An 18,720-nucleotide genomic window follows, 5' to 3' on the forward strand; every position below is an offset into this window, starting at 1 on the left:
GGAAACTCCCAAGCAAGGTCGTGAAGAGTACAAAAACCCATTAGGAACATTCACTCGCTGCTCAAACCTACCAATTCGTACTACCTCCCCATCCCCCCTTTAACCCTGACTACCCACCCAAGTCTGAGAGTTTTGTCGTTGCTCTCAAGAGGTATCGCTCGAAACGTCAACACTCAAGATTCATCTTCAATCAAATTAAACGCCTACAGTTGTCTTTTTGAAATTTGAAGTGGTCTCGTTAGATAACAGACATCTCTCTTGACCCGCGAAGAAAACTTGTGAATTCCTTTTCTCTTATCTTTCATTTATTGGAATCGTTAGAAGATCTTTGACCTAAAGTGCTCATCATCAGAGCCCATCAAAGCTACCGATTGGCCCCTTATTGCAGCCTTGCCGACGACTGTCGTTTCACTGTGTTGATTAGGGGCCGCCGTTTCCCAACTAATGATGCCAAGAAAAGATCGCAGCGGTGGTCTTTCTACTGAGATCACGTTTCCACCGTTTGTCCTCCACCGACTACAGATAGCGCAGATGTTTTATCAACATCAACATTCAGGAGAAGTTGATTTATATTCCCTGTCATGACTGCATCTTTGTGAGTTAAGCCGGAGGTGTTTGGAAAGGGATCAGCACCTCTGCCCTTGAATGGCTTCAGCTTAAAGTGGTTTTAAAATCTATTTAGAGATGCAGATATACATGTCTGAATATAAAATGATCAGCGAAGAGTTGTGGTAAGGCAACAACTATATCCGGCGCCACAATTTTCTGTAGAGATGTCAGCATTCGGGCTAAGGTAAGTTGAAATCTTATTGCTTTAATCTGTATATAAACGGCTAATAATTCTGCTCACTTGTCCTGCGGAAAGAGACAGTTACGGTAGAGTTACCTCGAAGACATCAAAACAAACTTCAAATTGTAACCTTGTCGCTTTTCGTTCTTCGACTTTGACTTCGAGTTATTCTCACAATTTTCTTGTTACAATTTTTCGCTCGTGCTTCTCAAACTCGCATGAACTCCTCTTGTATCGAAACAATTTTGCCTGATATGTTTGGCCTTGCGGATTTCACTTGTGTTAGGCACACTCTTAAAGTACTCGTTTGTTATCAATTGAAATTAATCATCTACCAAACGAATCAAAGTTTCTCTGCGTGAGCGAAAAAGCTACGTTTGTTTGTGTGTTTGAAATTACTCATCAAATTTTAGTAAGGGCATGAACTTGGATAAAGAATGGTTAAAACTTACTGATAAGGGCATATTCTATGTCCAGATCGTTAGTTACGACAGAATGTTACACTAATGTGACAAGAGAGGGCATTAATTTTATTATGCTAGACAAAAATTAAACAAATCAAGGACTCAAAAAATCAAGAACTCGAGTGCGGTGTTGAGAGCGGTAAACAAAAATTGACAGACTCCGGCGAAGTAAAGAAATCTTCAGTAGCTAGAGTTATGATTTCTGACAAAAAGAATCTACTGCGACACAACGTCGTTCCCAGGGTCTCTCATGAAAACGGGGTTGGGGCGACATAGATTACTAGCCACGCTCTTCCCCTGGAGTCACTCTCTCGTGGAGGGACGTGGACCGGACTCGCGTGAGCGGCGGAAATCGAGCCTAGTGGCGACATTACGGCTGCAGGCCATGCTTGCAGAAAATTCAATGAGGCTGCTTTACTGTAGGATTCTATACAAATTATGCCTCGACTTGTCTACCACTGCACCTTCCTTTGCCATCTCTTGACATCCTTTTAAGTTTCAGATGTGTCCTTTTATTTCAGTTTAGATGGATACAATACGGATGGCTCGGATGTATCTTCCACTCCAGATCTGGATCTCCCGCATGACATTTCAGTCCTGAGGGACTCCCCTACACCTTTTCTCTGCATCACAGATGACAATGACGTCACTCATTCACCGGATTCTCCTGGCACACCAATACAATTTCTTGTAAGATACACTTTGTCATTGTTCATGTCATTCCGGTCACGTGTTGTAGTTTGCCAGAGTACAGCAAAACTGTTTCACAAAGGCGTAACACAACTTCAGCAACAACATTTCATTTGCACCGTAGATCCGTTTTTCTAACATTACAACCAGAAAAAAGGCGAAATAATCGCCTTTCCTCGCTGAAAAAGATACGGGGTACACAACCTTAAGCTCTTCGTTGTTGCTGATGTGGTTGTTGTTGGGTTGCTATTGCCACTGTTGTTTGAACTTTGTTTACTTACCCTTCGGTATCCTAGACAGGGAGCCAAAGCGAGACACTAAAACTCCACACGAAAACCTGGGGTGGCTGGCGCGGCAATTTTTCCTGTAACTCTATTTTCGTTTCGCTTCTAGACAAACTTAACGCAAGAACATTAAATGCACGTTTAAAAAATATATCTCTCCTGACCTGCAAATGCCTGTCTTATAAAAACTGTATTGAGACAGGTTGTAAGCTTTGGGATTAGTACGTAGAATACATGCAGCTACGTTCTCTGTGTCTTTTTCGCGCGCGAGTCCGCAAGTCCGCGTGCTGACCAATCAGCCAGTGATATTCAACTGTAGATGGTGGCAAGCGTTCTTTTGAGAGGGTCGGCTGTAATATCAGTTATCAGCTAAATTGGCGGTTTAATACGTGACGTGGAAAAGAAGGACTCGATCCGCACTCCGCACTCATCGTTTTCCCCCTAACCCAACTATTGATGAAATTCACTGTAACGGAAATGTCAGAAAATTCTGTCCTGTGCAAGCGCTGTTCTTTTCTTTTCTTTTCTTATGTTTTGTTGGGTGAATTTGTTACTTTAACCGGTGGCAATCAATACCTTTTGTAATTTAGATTACTTTCAAGTGCCTTAATCCCTGAAGCAAAGAAGGTGAAACAAGAATTTGTTTAAAGTAGATTTAAATTCCAAAGAAGCCAAAGACCTGAGTTACTAGAGGCACATTCAGCGACAATCTGATAGCGCATCAACGTTACAAAAGCAAGGGACCACTTGATTCGGACGACCGAGATATCAAGAATGTAATAGTTTTGAGACAGATCAACAAATGTTATTATTCCTTCAAGAATTCTTTCATCAGCGGTAGACAACAAAACAGAAGCTTTGTTTCCTGTTGTCAAATCGTAACATGAAAATGACACTTGCTCATTCAAACTTAACTTAATTCAACTTTTTTGGGTTTAATAAAGATCAATACTTGATACCATGGAATTCACATCGTATACAGCCAGCGGACATTAGGCGACTGTCAGAGAGATTCCTTTTGAAATAACGCGGCCGATAGCGTGATTCCATCGCTTTCAGGTGTGTGCGGACTCACAAATGGTTTCCTGATTTCGCAAAATGTAAGTCCCTGAATGTTTGCATTCCCCCATCACTGCGTTTCTGAAAAACCTAACCACATGTGTTAAGTGTGGGTACGCATAGTCCTTTTTGAAGGAAACTGGCGCGATTATGAGTTCGTGAACTGAAAATGGTTTTCCTTTTTCTAATCTAAGAACAAACATATACATTATGTACATCACACCGAGAATTATATAGGTTTCAGGTTAGGATATGCCTTTCAATGCCATTAACTACAATTCAAAGTTCTGTTGGGCAACCCTAAATAAAATTTCCGTTTTATCCTTTTGCCAGCGATCTGGTTTACAGATTTAATACGAAAAGTAAAGAGACATGAATTTCTTTATTTAATTGCCTCGAAGATAACTTGAAACTTTTGTTCTAACTCTTGGAAATTTGCCGGAACAATTCTGAAACAAAACAATCGCAACAGTAAAAGTTTAAAACTTTTGAAAGTTTGTTTTGTGACTTCTGAATGAAATTTCAGTGGCTGGCAGCCTTGAGTCGTGGGACAGTTCCACTCTTTGACAATCAGCTGGTGCCTACTCTCACTTTGTAACCCAGCTATTCGATTCTTCATGTTCGATTTCTATAATTTGGCATCCCCGTCAGTGGACCCTTCGATGAAATATATGGAATAAATTTCTCTGGGGTATAAGTTCGGTGTCATTGCAGTACAGAAATTTTATCATCGCCTTAAGAGACGTACCGACGAGATAGATTGGTACCTGTTAGCTCTTACAAAAGAATAGCCAACCCGCGTGACAAGGCTGCCCGCTTTGTAGGCGTGACAAAAATTGCGGGGAAGCGGTTGCTACGCAATTGCAAGCTATAGCAATTTGAACCACTTCAGACTGAACTTGATCTAAAAGCAGATCATTACGTCCTCACGGTGATGAAATCGCTTGTTTGTTTGTTTATTTATTTATTTATTTTCAGATTTATTTGTTTGCCTTTTTCGTTGTTTGAATATCCATGGTGCGGAATTATAATTTAAAAAAAAAATGAAACTCAAACACAATAATTTGTTCATAAGAAGCATTTCTTCGTTATTTCTTCTTCCCCGTCCAAAGTCTACTGTCTGGCTTATTGTACGTTGTAGATAAAAAAAATACCGTCCTGAAAATGTCAAATAAATCTAATGTATGCTCTATACTGGTTTTAAGATTTGCTTGCGAACCCGGGAATGGAAACGAAAAATAGTTCCGTCTGAGATAGCGAGAACTTTGAGAAGCAGCCGATACTGAGTGAAATGACTGAAAGCGTATATCTAAGAGACAATGATTTGAGCTCGAGATAGCGCTGAGTTCAGAGTAGTTTGAAGTTGAAATTTTCTTTTTTTTACAGTCAGATTTCGAAATGGAAGTTGAAATCAACGATGACACAGAGGCGCGCCAGAGGTTCGAATCCAGTCTTCCGGAAAATTGGGTCTTATGCTCGTCCAAGAGTCACACTGGTCGACTCTACTATTTCAACTCCGTGACTGGAGAGAGTCGTTGGCAACATCCCCTGCTACCGGACATGGACTCTCCGGTGAGTTTGAATATCGATTTATTGTTAAAGAAGGCCTGATCCTTCCAAATTTCAAGGTGTGATAGTTCTGAATAGACACTTGTTTTAGATGGAAACCTCACCAAGGATCAATCATTTGAAGTTCGCCTAGTGACTACCGTTCAGGTACGGCCTGCGTTCAGGCTTTCCTTTTCCTGCCGTGACAAAAAGAACGCCTGACGGCAGGTTAAGTTCCCGTGAATGTCATTAGTTACTCCCCTTACCTCCTGCTCCGTCCCCCTTTCCCCTCCCCTAAGCTGAGATCATAATTTTACGATCTTTCAAGTTGTATTTTCGTACTGCTGCTTACTCTCTTTTTCTTCGTTATCATGAAACTGTGTTGAAATGAAGGCGATTTCTTTTTTCGTCATTTTTTGAGAAAGGAAATAATTTGGAAAATATTAACGAAAGAGGAAATCTCAAAGCTTCAAGGCGTGGCCGACAATTTTTCTAATAAATGAAATTTATTCTGATGTTACAAGAAATTTATTTTGCACATCGTGTGCCAACGCTCGTGAACTAAAGCTTTCACCAAAGCGGATTCTTTACTCAGATAACAAAGTTCTGCCACAATAGCTGGTACATGGTGTTTTGAACTTTTCTTTAGTTTGGAACGGAAATATGGCCGCCCTCAGGGGTCCTCAAGCGCACAGCATACGTAATAACTAACGACCCGGAATGAACGAATATTTGCGAATGCAGCGGTGATTACGGGATTTTTTTTTTGGCCAAATATAGTAGTTTGTGGCAAAAAAAAAAAAATTAATTGCGGTGGACAAGTGAGTCGGCTATTTGGTTTCCCGATATTGTTTAAGCGCCGCGAGTCAGGCAAATTACTGCCCAGCGGCTTCTGTGTGAATTAATTGTTTCCCTCCAAAAAAGCATTCAAAATAGAGATGGCTTGGTAAAAGTGCAACGAAAGTCTGTCGATCGCTCAATCTTGGTTCTATTTCACGATGCCTGGAAAGGTAAGGAACTTATCTAAGAAAGAGACCACCTCTAATGTATCGTGATCAATTGTTTGTCGTGTTTCTTTGTGTGTCTCAGGAATATATGTCGTCATGCTTTGGTTGAGCAGAAAAATAGGTCCGCTGTTTTGTTAACCGTTTCACGTTTTGTTTGCTCATTTGGCGCGAGAACCAAATTCTTTTCTATCCACAGAGGTGCTGTAAAGTGCTACAGGTTGAAAAGAATATTGAACACTGGTGTGTCCGAAATTAATACGATTAGACGCTTGAGTATTTCACCAGCAGCTCCGTTGTAATTTTAAGTTATATCAACAATATTTACCTCGAAGTTAAGTGTTGCATTATGATCGCAAAAGGGCATTCTTTGAAAGTAAACATATCGTACAAATCGAAATTCTTTAGTAAGTTTTGAAATAAACATATGTTCATCGCGTCCCTCGGTCGAAAACTTTCTGGTTTTCGATTTGACTTGCAGGTTTTTCTGAACGTAAACAAACTTGTGCGATCAGCGAGACGAAACGCTTGATGAGTTTGTGTTTATATTTTCAGGAAAAGACATCTAATTCCACCTCAGGTTTCGTGGTGACCGATTTTATAATGCCAGCTCGCGATAAGCCAGTTTCACATTCGCCTTCGGATCCTCCTTTGTGTGAAAACGTAAGTTTTATTGCTTATTAAAAAGTACTTTAAACTAATGATAACTTTTACAAGCCCAGTTACGTGGTTATTGAATTTTAACAAGTTCTTGAAGTCTTTATCCTTTTCCTGAGGTTTATTCATTAATAATTAAAGGTCAAACAAATTTTCAAGGGAACATCTCTATCTTAGTTATACTTTCAAACACTTCACATTTAATTAGTGAATAAAATTTTCAAATTTATTTCTTGTTAAACATCATTAATTGCCACTGACATGAAAAACCCTTCCAGACTTAGTTCTTGCCATTTTAAACTGAATTGAATTAAATTAACATATCACGACAAATTACTCTAAATGTTAATGAAGGTCCTTTAACTTCCCTTCCATAGAATTCCAATACAATTATTTTAAAATGAAGACACCATGTTGTTAACTTTTTGTTCTTCTTTTGACAGTGTAGAAAGTTAGAACTTACCTTTTTTGATCCAAACTGTCCTGGCTGCCAAGACATTCTTCTAGAGTAAGTGTTAAGACTGTACAAAACAGACAAGACTCATGTGTGAACCCTTTGTGAAGGCTCAGTGGAAACCTCTAGCACTGCAATTGGCCCTTTTTATTCAGGACACACATACACTGTCAAGACAAATTTTATGCATCTGCTGCCTTCTGAATTTAGTATATTAGAACGAAACCAGCTATCAGATGCACTTTACACTACTAGCTTATCTCAATTAGTGCTTCATTCAAAACATATTTTGGTCTTGTCATTTATAATTTGTCTTGTGATGTTCCTTATAGTGAGGTGTATTTTAACTGAGATGGACTAACCTTGGCTAGTTTGAGCGCAGGGGTGACAACTCTTACAAACACTATTTGAAGAGAATTGTGTGTTTGTCAAAGGCCTCCAAAAAGTTTTGCAATGTGATATGTCATCTCTGATTTCTTAGAAATGTTTTTGAGGCTCCCGATTCCCAGTAATTTACATAATTCTTCTAGATGTGGAGCAAGAGTTTGCTCTTCTCTGGAAACTTTATTTATAAGAGTTGTGAATAAAACTAAAATTATAAGTTAGAGTTGTCACTCTTTCCATCGAATTTGGCCAGACAGACTACCAGTTTTAAAACAGCAATTCCTTAAATAATCAAATCATCCTTGAAAGAGTTGTGCTCAAAGCACACAACTGTGAATAATAAATTATTATATTTTCATCTACAATTTTCATTGAGTAATCTCTAGATTTTAATAAACACAATTCACCTTTTTCACAGTCCAAAGACAACCATCTCAGAGATTTTTGCGATAATGAGGCAATGGGTGCCACAGGTTCAACAAAACATTGAAATGCTTGTCAAAGAGGTAAGACGAGTATACAATAATTATTGTACATGTATTTCTTTTCTTGACAATGGTGGACAAAAATACGATGTAATGGATTTTTCAGTGTTACCCCAGTGTCTGGCCCTTACAGTTCTACTGGTAGTGCTGTAAATATCTCTTCAGGCGATAAATTTCTTTGAACATATTGTTCTTTGCACCTGGTGAAAAATTTAGAAGTTTATAAGATTAGCTGGTCTGGAAAGAGCTTACAGTCAAAGCAGATGTTCTTTTGGTGGGAATTCTGCAATGTTACAGTGCAGTGTTCCAATATTGATTGACAGTTTGTTGGGAAAAACTTGGAACTTTCAATTCAAATTTCCTAAGCAAGTGCAAAATCTACTTTTCATTTCTTCAGTATTAGTTACATATAGGAAGAAATAGACAGTGCTACTTCTCACAGCCATTGCCCACCACCTGACATTTACTTTAATTTTGCTTTCAGTAATTAATTCTAACTAGCATCCCTCTTTATTAATACCTGGGCCTCCTTAAAAGATCTTCATATTTAGCAACGATTGTTAAGTCTAGAGCTCTTATTTAATGGTAACTAATTATAAGCTCTTTAACATTTAGGTGTTAAGGAGAGGTGCCCATGTAGATGATCGGGATGGCCTGACAGATATGACCTTACTTCACTATGCCTGCAAGGCTGGGGCAGGTATGAATGAATGAAAACTTTATTAACATGTCATGTTCCTGGACAGTAGTGGATTCACTAAACTATATTATTAATATTATGTGCAGGATAATGCAATTTGTGTTGTTATTGAACATAGTAAGTACTCCGGTGTAACGTAAGAGCGCAAATGCAAGTGGCTGGAAGCCACTGACATTTCTTTAAAAAGATTTAATTAAGAAGGTAAAAGCACCCTCTGTCTCAGTCAAAGACTTCACAAAGACCATCTGCATTTTATGACAAGAGTATTCCAAAAGTTGTAAGTTGCTTTCAGTTATCTATCTAACTCCTAGTATAGTTCCACTGTTTAAGGAGTATACTTATTAAAGATTAAAGATTAAAGATCTTCAGGTGAGATCAGTTGAATTGTTTGTCTCATTTCTTTGTAGTTGGTGTTGGTGATGTTGGTGCTGCAAGCATTGTTGTTAGTTCTTTGATTTCAAAGGTAATTTTCAACAGAATCATTCTGTCATGACAGTAGTTGTTACTCTATACTTAAGAAACACCTTACATTTTAAAATAAATGATAAAAAGTTGAGGAGAACTACAGTAAATACAGTTCTGAGTAAGTTTTCAAGATTGTCCTGCTCAATCTTGCAGAATACAAGCGCTATGATACAGCATCATGTGATTTTAGCCAACTTACAGTAGGATAGTGTTATCGGCTCAGAACTAGGTCATGCACATTCTGCAAAATTTCATAAGATGTACCCAATATTTTATTTGCCCTGTAGTATACATTGTTTCATTTCCAATTTATTTATTTACATTTAATGTGATTACAAGTTAGTGTATCTGTGCAAAAATAATTGCGCCTTATGTCAGAGTATAATATGACAATTATTTTTAATTATTGTTCTTATCCTAGGGTGGTGATGTTAGTCAGAAGTGCCGCTGGACTGACATGCTCCCCTTACATTATGCTTCCTTCTTTGATGCTGCGCCAATCTTGAGAGTTCTACTGAAGGCATCTAATGCAAGAGGTTAGTTTAAAGATAGCGTGCTGGATCTAAACAGTTATGGTAGGTGTTGTGCGAGGGAATGTTGTTGGTTAGCTACAGGCAGTGCTTTTCTTTGAGGGTATTACATTGTACCTTTTGGAATCTCAGTGATAACCCTAAGAAATTGACATTTTGGAGATTTCTGCTGACATACATGTGTATTATGGTCTCTACTATGCTGTAAATCTGAAAAAGAAAAAAAATTATATCTCTTTTAAAAGTACTTATACTATCAAGTTGAATCCACTATTGATTAAGTGAATGTTCTTGTAATAAAATCATTTTATAATTACGCTAACTTATTAATAAATATTTATTTATTTGATACCATCTTGTTATGCCTTTCACTATGTGAGCTGGCTATTAGGTAGTGCCTCGAGGCTGGTCAATTGTTGCCCAGCCCTCTCAGCAAGGGATCTGATGTCATAATTTGCTTTTGAACAGATGTTGATGTCCGCTGTAAGGAATTTGACAATGGTACTTCTCTGCACATTGTGGCAAGCAATCTCTGCTTAGAAGGAGCAAAGTGCTTGGTAGGTGCTCTCCAGATATCTGAATAGGTGCAGAACTGAATTGGGAAAATCAACTCAATATTACATTAAATATATTAAATAGTCACAACAGCCGAGCTATTGAATAAGATGCTTGAAGACATGAGAGAATTTTTAAGAAACCTTAATAGCTCATTTACAGAATGTAGGACTACATGTAAGATCCAAATTTACAGGTTCATTCATTTGCAATTTGTAACTCAACTCGGCTTTCCTGTTGATCTCAATGTTTCAGCTTCAGCACGGAGCAGATGCTTCACTGACAGACAAACTTAACAGACTGGCTTTACACTGTATTCCTGATGGTAAGTACATTTATGCTGTGCATAGCAACACAGCACTTGCAAATTGAATAACAGTTACTTTCAATTGATATAAATGTGCTTGTAATTCTGTAAATTGTAGTTTTTGTTTTGTTTTGTTTTTTTGCATGATGCGTGCGTGGTCCCCAACGAACAGCGCACTTTGTACTGGTTAGCCCTTACAGTACAAAATTATATATGTACTGAAATTTATCCGCCTTAATTATAGTTGCAGTGTATGAACAAGATTCTGAGCCAGCAATCATAGCTGATAAGATGACAAGGCTTCTCTCAGAGGCAGAACCTCCTTTGAAGGCTACACAAGATCAAGAGGTTACAACTGAAATGCCATGTGTTGCTTTCAGGCAACTCCTTGTTTATTTTAAACATTTGTTTTAATTTCTTTTTAGAATGAGATTCCAGCTACTTTGGCATCTATGGGACTGAAGATTGGAGATCAAGTTTGCATCGGGGGAAATAAGGTAATAATTAAATTATATTTATTTTACTTAGTGCCTATGTTTATTGACTTGAAGTAGATAAGTAGCCTGCAAACACAGACAGATTTCTTCCTGTATCACACTACCAAAAAATACTGGAGGCGTGAAACAAAAGCTGGAAATCTTTCTCTGTTTGCAGGCTAGTTGAACTAACAAGTAACTTCTGCAGAACTTTGCTGTACTATGAAGCAACTAAGATGCTAGTCTATTGCCTTGGTGTAGTATTATGTCCAGTCAACAATTAGCAACATGTATTAATTTATGCATTGTTAAAGTTAAGTATTTCAAGGTCCTTGGAGCCCAAGACCAGGATCCTGGCTGGGGTTTGAACCATGGTGATGGGAATAGATTTACATCAGTTGATCATCTTAAAGCTGCACTACCAAATTTACAGAGTTAACAATGAGAGTTCAACTTCTGGCAATCATTATTAAATAAGAATTCACATTTTGATCACAATGTTGATTTCATTTCAGTTTGGAACCCTTCGCTTCTGTGGTCCAACTGACTTTGCCTCAGGGGAGTGGGCAGGCATGGAGCTTGACACTCCCATTGGAAAAAATGATGGTTCTGTTGGAGGTGTTGTATACTTTCAATGCCCACCTAAACATGGTAAGTTGCCAAGAACACAATGCTTCCTTCTGTTTTATTTTTAAATCTATCGTTAGACAGACCAAATTCAAGACTGAAAATGGGAATTTGTGAAATTATAATTTAAAATAGATTTAAGATTGTAGTTTACTTCTTGATAACAGGATAAGTTCACTTATAAAACACTCAAAATACTTTGTTTCTCTTTTGGTCTATTTATATTTTTTCAGTTTTTTCTATAGGTAGTTTCTTATTAAGAGAAACTAATTTCATCCAAGCTATTTTACTCCTTATTTCTTATTCATTATCATGTCCTCAATCATCAGGCATTTTTGCACCTCTGTCCAAGATCACTAAAGCAGACTCCATACAAAAGCAGCAGACTCCGTCCAATTCTCGTCCAACCTCTGCTTCTCGTATTGCTCAGGCCCAGGTCTCTCAGTCCAGTTCACGGGCATCATCAAGGTCCAACTCAAGACCTAACTCAAGACCAAGTTCCCGCTCCAACTCGCCAGCTCCTTCTTCACGAGTGAATGGAACTGATGAATCGCTTGGTTTTCAGGTTAGCTTTCATGGGCTTGCTAGGCCATAATTTTTTTAAAATTCTTCGGTGATTGCTGTGCTTCAGCTTTTACCTTTCGTTAGAATTTAACATAAACAGAGTTAAAAATACAAGAAGAACTCACCTCGTCAATGTCCCGTAAACTGAATTAGTCTTTGACGGATTATTTTCAATTGTCATAATGTAATCCAGTACGGTGAATGTGAGGCATTTTCGGGCGATTTTACAGTTACTACCGGAGATTGCTTCACATAAAAGTTGAATTATATTATAAAATTTGCAGATAAGACCAAATTGATATTTAAATCAGGAACTATTTTACAGCACTGGTCATAGATGAAATTGAAAGCTTTGTGTAGATAACCTTCAAATTAAAAACAAGAATCCCGAAAAGCTTTTGCGTTGCGCGATTTTTCCAAACTTGCGACCATTTAGACTTAATTTCGAGATATCTCTCGAGATAATGTAAATGTAGACAATACTTTTTGTTCAACTGTTTTGATCTTCTTGTCCAATACAGTCGAACCTCCCGTAAGCGACCACCAAAAATGTCAAGCCTGGGTGATCGCTTACGGGAGGTGGTCGCTTACGAGAGCATAGACCAAATTGGGTCCAAATTTTGCCTCATTACAATATGGTAACTGCAGAGACATGCGCGAATGCCGATGAAATGTTGTATTCATGTGAAAAGACAATTTTAAGAAAAAAATCCGTTTTTCCCTTTGAGAAATTTACTTATCTTGTACTACCCAGGAATACGGTAATGTTACCAAATCTTATTATCCAATTTCCGCTCTATTATCTATTAAGTGGTCGCTTACGGGAGGTTAAAAAGAAAAGAAAATTTAAAACTTAACTCTTAAAGTGGTCGCGGTCGCCTACGAGAGGTGGTCGCTTACAAGAGGTTCCAAAGATAGTGGTTTGACTGGGAAACGTTTGGTATTTTGGAAAACTGGTCGCTGAGGAGAGGTGGTCGCAACCGGAGCCAAATTCTTAGAGCTAACGTTAAAAAATGTATTATCTTGAGTTGGAAGAAACTCGATTTCCATCTTGGGCAGGACTGACAGGTTGAAGGAAACTGCTGTTGTATGTTCTTGATCTTTGCAGATAGGTGATAATGTGATGGTGGCAGGCCAGAAAAATGGAGTTGTAAGGTTCATTGGAAGAACACAGTTCGCTTCAGGGTAAGTTTTGTTGAAGTGTAAGCGTGATATCAATTGAGAGTTTACTTCTCCTCTCATTTGAAGATGTAGGGAAATTAATATCTTTAGAATTTTAAGCCAAAATTAACAACTACAAGCGGCGAAGTTAAGAAACTTAGGCTACCATTTTCAAGGTGACCGCTTTATAAGCGACTAACGGAATTCTCTAGAACATATGGCGTAACCTTTTAAAATAGAACAATGACATCGAAATCAACCGCTGTTTTCTTGTTTTCTCTTACTCAGCATGTGGCTTGGTATTGAGTTGGACCAACCTGTGGGAAAAAACGATGGCTCAGTAGCTGGAGTCAGATACTTCGACTGTAAACCAAGTCATGGCGTCTTCGCTCCTCCATCAAAAGTCACCAAGTAAGAAACTAACTTAGTAAACAAGAAGAGATTGCCGAATAGTTTTTAATTTGCTACCCTTTATTTTGAAGAAAGGCTTTTATTGTGAATAATATATACTTTCTCTGATAATAAATGCCTTCTTACAAGCAGATGTTATCAAGAAATTTACGGGTTGTCTTGGTTTTACCTCAGGGGCTCTGACGTCTTTTTCACGCCATAGGTTTAGCTCCTGTTGCTAAGCTACTTCAATATATACCGAAACAAAATGTTGCTAAGGCTTTGGACAAGTTGAACCGCTCATTAACTCGTGTTAATTGATTTGTCAATTACAGAGGAGCAGACCATTCAAACACAGCTGATCACAATGGCTTTGCAGTGCCATCCATCCCTGTTCTTAAAGGCAAATTTGGCTCCCAGAATTCTTTACAAGCCTCTGGATCTCACGGCTCGCTGAGCGATCTATCACAAACCGACTCCAACCCAGACCTCAGTAGCAGCACGCGGAAACTATCGAACCAGTCTATCACGGATCAACAAACACCGAGACGAGGCAGCGCGGCGTCAGCTGTATCTGACAAGTATGAACTGTCATTTTGGGGTATTACCTGACTTATACTCCCTTTGGGCTGTGATTTCATATTTCGACTTGAAGCATTGTTTGACCTACTGATAGCCTTACAATAGGCCACGTTTGATGTATCAATATTCTAACATGGCTTTGAGGATCTCAGGACAAACGTCTATATTTGGTGTTGTTTTCTTTGTATCAAAGTCTCTTTTGGGAATTGAGAGACAAAACAAACTTTAAAAATTTACAGTTTTGACCCGAAAGCCTCGGAGCCATGTTAGAATATTGATTTATTATATGGCTAGCTCCGTGAGCGGGCAAGATGAATCAAATCCTGCGCTGTGATTGGCTACCCGAGCGGGCAAGATGGAGCTACTTGCCCGCTCGGGACTACCCGCCGTGTCCCGCAAGAAAAATTTCTCCGAAAGCCATATAATAAATCCTTTATTGACCAAGCTTGTTCGGTCAAGATGGCTGGATATTGGCTTCGTTCTTTTTTTTGCGAGTTTATGGACCTCGACTCCGTCTCGGTCCATAAACACGCAAAAAAAGAACTTGGCCAATATCCAGCCATCTTGACCGAACAAGCTTGGTCAATAACCCATACATATCGAACGTGACCTATTCTACTTTTATGGTCAAAGCCATAACTCCTTTTTTGGTCGGCCTATTGGGCGCACACCTAGTTTTTGTACCTCATAAATGTACCTTCTGGAGGACCCCTTGACATAAATTATTCAAACTAAAACGAAGCTGCTGTGTTTCCTGTCATCCAAATTAAACTGCGCGTGAAAAAAGTCGAATTCGGCTGTTTGGTCACATGTTTATGGAAAGCTACTCTTTCCACTTGCTAAAGATCATTTACAATTATAAAAAAAACTGCGATAAAATATTTCTTAACAACATGTTAAGAAAATTATGTTTTGAAACGAAAACTCGGACTGAAGCAAAAACTGAAATTTGACTAAACGAAGGCGAAAATAGTCAGTTAATAATTGTATAATAAAGTGGCGTTGTTTTATGTTAATGTACACATTTTCTCCTTGACGTCACCAAACAAGCTATTTCTTGTCACAGAAATTTGCAGACGCTACGGCGAGGCAGTGCACCTCTACCAAAAGGCAAAGCTTCAGCGGAATTCCAGCTTACCGCGGTTAGTAAGAAAAAACATTGTGTATTGCATTCAGTTTTTGTGCCCTTGTGTGTCACGAACGTTCTCTATGTGCAATAAAGCTTTCAAAAAGCCTTTCTGTGTAGTCCCTTGCTAAGCCTGAATTGATTTGCAACTTATTTTGCATCATATGTCTACAAATATTGCAAGGACAACCGAACTACAATTTAGCGATGAGAACTGTTTTTTGTTGTAGGGCCTCAGTGTGCTTGTAAATGGTGAGCTTGGAGTTGTTCGATACATTGGTCCAGCGGAGTTCGCAGAAGGAACCTGGTTGGGCGTAGAAATGAGGAAGCCAGGTACAAAGCTTTATAGCTCACTATATTTCGTATTTATTGGCTAGTTTCTAGTTTTTGTGCCTATTTAGATATATCGACAGAGACGTCTTACAGGGTACATAACCTTATGATTGAGGTAGAAACTGTTCCACCCGCGGGATGAAAACGTGAAAATGTGGTTTCCTCTACGACGCAACGTAATCTACAAACCCAGATCCAACCTCGTTCGGGAGGAAGAGAGACCCCGAAAACGAGGCTTCCTCAGAGCGTTTCTATAGACTTAGCCGAGATTGCTACAGGTTTAAGCCTACGATTGGAAGTTGTCTTATTGTTATTATTTTTTTACTTGATACAATTTAAAATTACTCTTATATGACCGGGTGTTCTGTGAAACCGGTAGAATGCGTCATCTTGTTCAATACGCTCCAGCTAAACCCAGTGGCCTTTCGCCTTCTATCGGATTGCTTTGTTTTCAGTTGTGCTTTTGTTTTTTACAGTTGGAAAGAACGACGGCTCAGTAAATGGCAAGAAATACTTCAGTTGGTGGGTATTCCTTTAGTTATTTTTCCTGGTATTGTTGGGCTTCTCTCGTCTCTGAAAACCCCACAGCTTGTTTTTAACATCTGTTCACATCTTATTTTGCCATTCCTAACTTTTTCTGTACTTTAAACTGTTGAAGCTTTCAGGATAAGAAATCCTTTTTCTAATCGTACAAATAATAATAAGTGCGAGACAAAGTTGGAAGTCATAGCACCTAACACTACAAATACCATTTACACGATTTTCAGCAAACCTCAACATGGCCTCATGGTTCGCCCGAGTCGAGCCACTTGTCGAGGAATCAATTGCGCCAAGTTAATCAACGAAATGGAATCTGGACTTCTTGCGTAACACTAGTGGCAATCCCGAGAGGTGCCGAAGATTGTCAGCGACTACTTGTCAACGATGTTTGAGTCTTGGGTTTTGGCTGGGAGTACATGCTTTGTTTTTCCGAGAGTGTCCCGAAGATTGTCCGACAACGGTAGACATAGACACCGAATGGTACAGGAAGCAAATCGAAGCCGACTATATCTCGACGAATGTCGAAGACAAGAGAGGGTCAAGGTACTTTATAATACCTTGATCTTCTCTTGCCGAAGATAAATATTATCACAAAAGTGGTTTCACCCAAGACGAGTTCGCTGCGAACTTACTGAACGTAAAAAGATATGTTTGACTTTTCTCACTGAGTAGCTTTTAACATCTTTTAGTCTCCTATTTCAGATAAAGATGGCCGTTACACATACATGCGCAAATTAATTTAAGTTAAAAAAAAATATCCGTTCTGAAGAATAGCTCGTGTCAGTCAGTTCGCAAAATATTTGCATTATCGGAAAGTTGCGTGTTTTTAGTCCTATGATATTCAGATATCCTTTTGTAGTAGTCATCAAAGTCCTCTAAAAAATCTTACGTTTTTATGGCGTCACTATGATACATGTTGGTCGTTTTGTCAACCGATTAACTGCAAATTCTGTCATAACTATATTAGTTTTGCATTAGATTGCTAATTGCATTAGTAACACCAAACTCGTCACCCGCAGCTTCACGTGTCGAAAGTCAAACTGGTGCGGGTGATTTTGGTTTACCGCTGTGTTTTAGGTTTTACAAGTCATAAGGAAACTGCTCTGTCGTGAAAGTGCAATTGCTATGCTTTCATTTGAGTATTGTGCTTACATCAACTACTTTCTTAAAATTTAGCAGGGTGAACTCTTTGTAGGAAGATAGGTCATCTTTGCGCGGGAAAGGTTATATAAGCTTAGGATAAGAGAAAGAGTCATCGGCGCTATTTTTAGTCTTGATGATTCCTTGAAGCTCAATACTAAAATCATTAGACACTCAAGGGTGATGGTTGGATTTTGTTGAATAGCGCTTAACAAAAAACAGGAAACTATTAGAAGCAAACATGGTTAATGACGCTGGGGATAAAAATGGAGTAAAAACACGTTTGAAAATCAGGGCTTACATTTTCAATGCTAATTTTGTCTCAAAATCCTTCCAAATTTTGGAAAAAAACAAAACAAAACAGGAAAACTTCGAATTTTCCGTTTTTATTGCAAGTAATGTACCCTTTTACAGTATCGCTATTATTTTATTCTGTTGGCGAATTAACGTGAGAAGTAAACTATATACTTAGTGAAGCTGGTACATTTGTTAATTATACTTCCTCAGTTTTGGAGAATGCCTACAACTTTGTCGTACTTAAAATAAATATTTAAAAATGACAATTGGCTTTTCAAGGGCTATAGAGTTATATTTTTATTATCTTATGAAGTGAGAATATGTGCGTGATATATCATATTATTTATTGTATACGCAGAATAATAAAAACAGTGTAGCAAAATAAAGCATAGAGTTCAATTATTGTCTATGATTGTCCACCCTTTTACTGCAAAAAAATGACCAGGATATGAGAGGATAATGCTAATTTTCGGTTTACACTGACACGCTCCAACGTCCCTCAGCAGTACTTGCGTTCTCATCGTGTATGCGACCTCAAAATTCAGCGGCGTCACCAAAACTTTCAAGGTTTTTCCGATGAGCTGTAAATATCTGAAAAGTCGTGCCAACGGTTCCAGTTTCGAGCGAGGTTGACTTTAAACGGAGTGCTAAAAACGCGCGCGGTTTTCCCTTTCAATGCGTACTGTCCTCATAACACTTTTAAAAAAGTTTGACAACGTTTCTTTCTCATTATACTGATAGGACGTGTGATACAAAACAAAAGCACCGGTTGGACGATTTAGTGTTATGAATGGAGAGAGAGGTCTTCGTCGTTTCTGTCCAGAAAGAGTAAAAAACTAGCTGTTTCAACTTTTCCCAGCTTATTCGCCTAACACTAGCGGTCGTTTAATAATATGGACGCCTCAAAGGTACTTGAAAAAATTAGATCGTCATAAAACGCTTTGTGTGGCTGCAATTGAAGCAAATTGCTGAGCTAAAAACAGAAAAAAAAATAGTAAAACAAGTCCTTTGATTGGAAATGGAATCTCGCAGCATAACTAACATTTTCCGCCTCTTCCAATATTCACATACTGCAGGAAAAATCGCTTGATTGATGTGTTTTTGCGAT

General features: G+C 38.5%; 1 protein-coding gene across 4 annotated transcripts; it reads left to right on the forward strand.

The window, feature by feature from the left end:
* Positions 1-494: 494 nt before the first annotated feature.
* LOC110058290 (CAP-Gly domain-containing linker protein 3-like) lies at positions 495-18,019 on the forward strand. 4 transcript variants are annotated; one of them, XM_089274988.1, is made up of 22 exons: positions 495-793; positions 1,776-1,944; positions 4,674-4,859; positions 6,395-6,502; positions 6,940-7,004; positions 7,753-7,840; positions 8,435-8,519; positions 8,927-8,982; positions 9,406-9,520; positions 9,983-10,071; positions 10,325-10,394; positions 10,621-10,724; positions 10,802-10,873; positions 11,368-11,503; positions 11,809-12,044; positions 13,152-13,228; positions 13,493-13,615; positions 13,930-14,175; positions 15,243-15,318; positions 15,533-15,635; positions 16,112-16,157; positions 16,403-18,019. In XM_089274988.1, the coding sequence occupies exons 1-22, from the start codon at positions 774-776 to the stop codon at positions 16,503-16,505; spliced, it is 2,373 nt and encodes a 790-aa protein (XP_089131114.1). In that variant the 5' UTR covers positions 495-773; the 3' UTR covers positions 16,506-18,019. The 4 variants fall into 4 exon arrangements, with proteins under 4 accessions (XP_089131114.1, XP_089131115.1, XP_089131116.1 ...); XM_089274989.1 differs by lacking the exons at positions 495-793; positions 1,776-1,944 and adding an exon at positions 3,174-3,328; XM_089274990.1 differs by lacking the exons at positions 495-793; positions 1,776-1,944 and adding an exon at positions 3,174-3,287.
* Positions 18,020-18,720: the final 701 nt, after the last annotated feature.

The sequence above is a fragment of the Orbicella faveolata genome, unplaced genomic scaffold, assembly GCF_042242905.1.
Source record: "Orbicella faveolata isolate gen_17 unplaced genomic scaffold, um_ofav_v1 contig_36, whole genome shotgun sequence".
NCBI classification, from domain to species: domain Eukaryota; kingdom Metazoa; phylum Cnidaria; class Anthozoa; order Scleractinia; family Merulinidae; genus Orbicella; species Orbicella faveolata.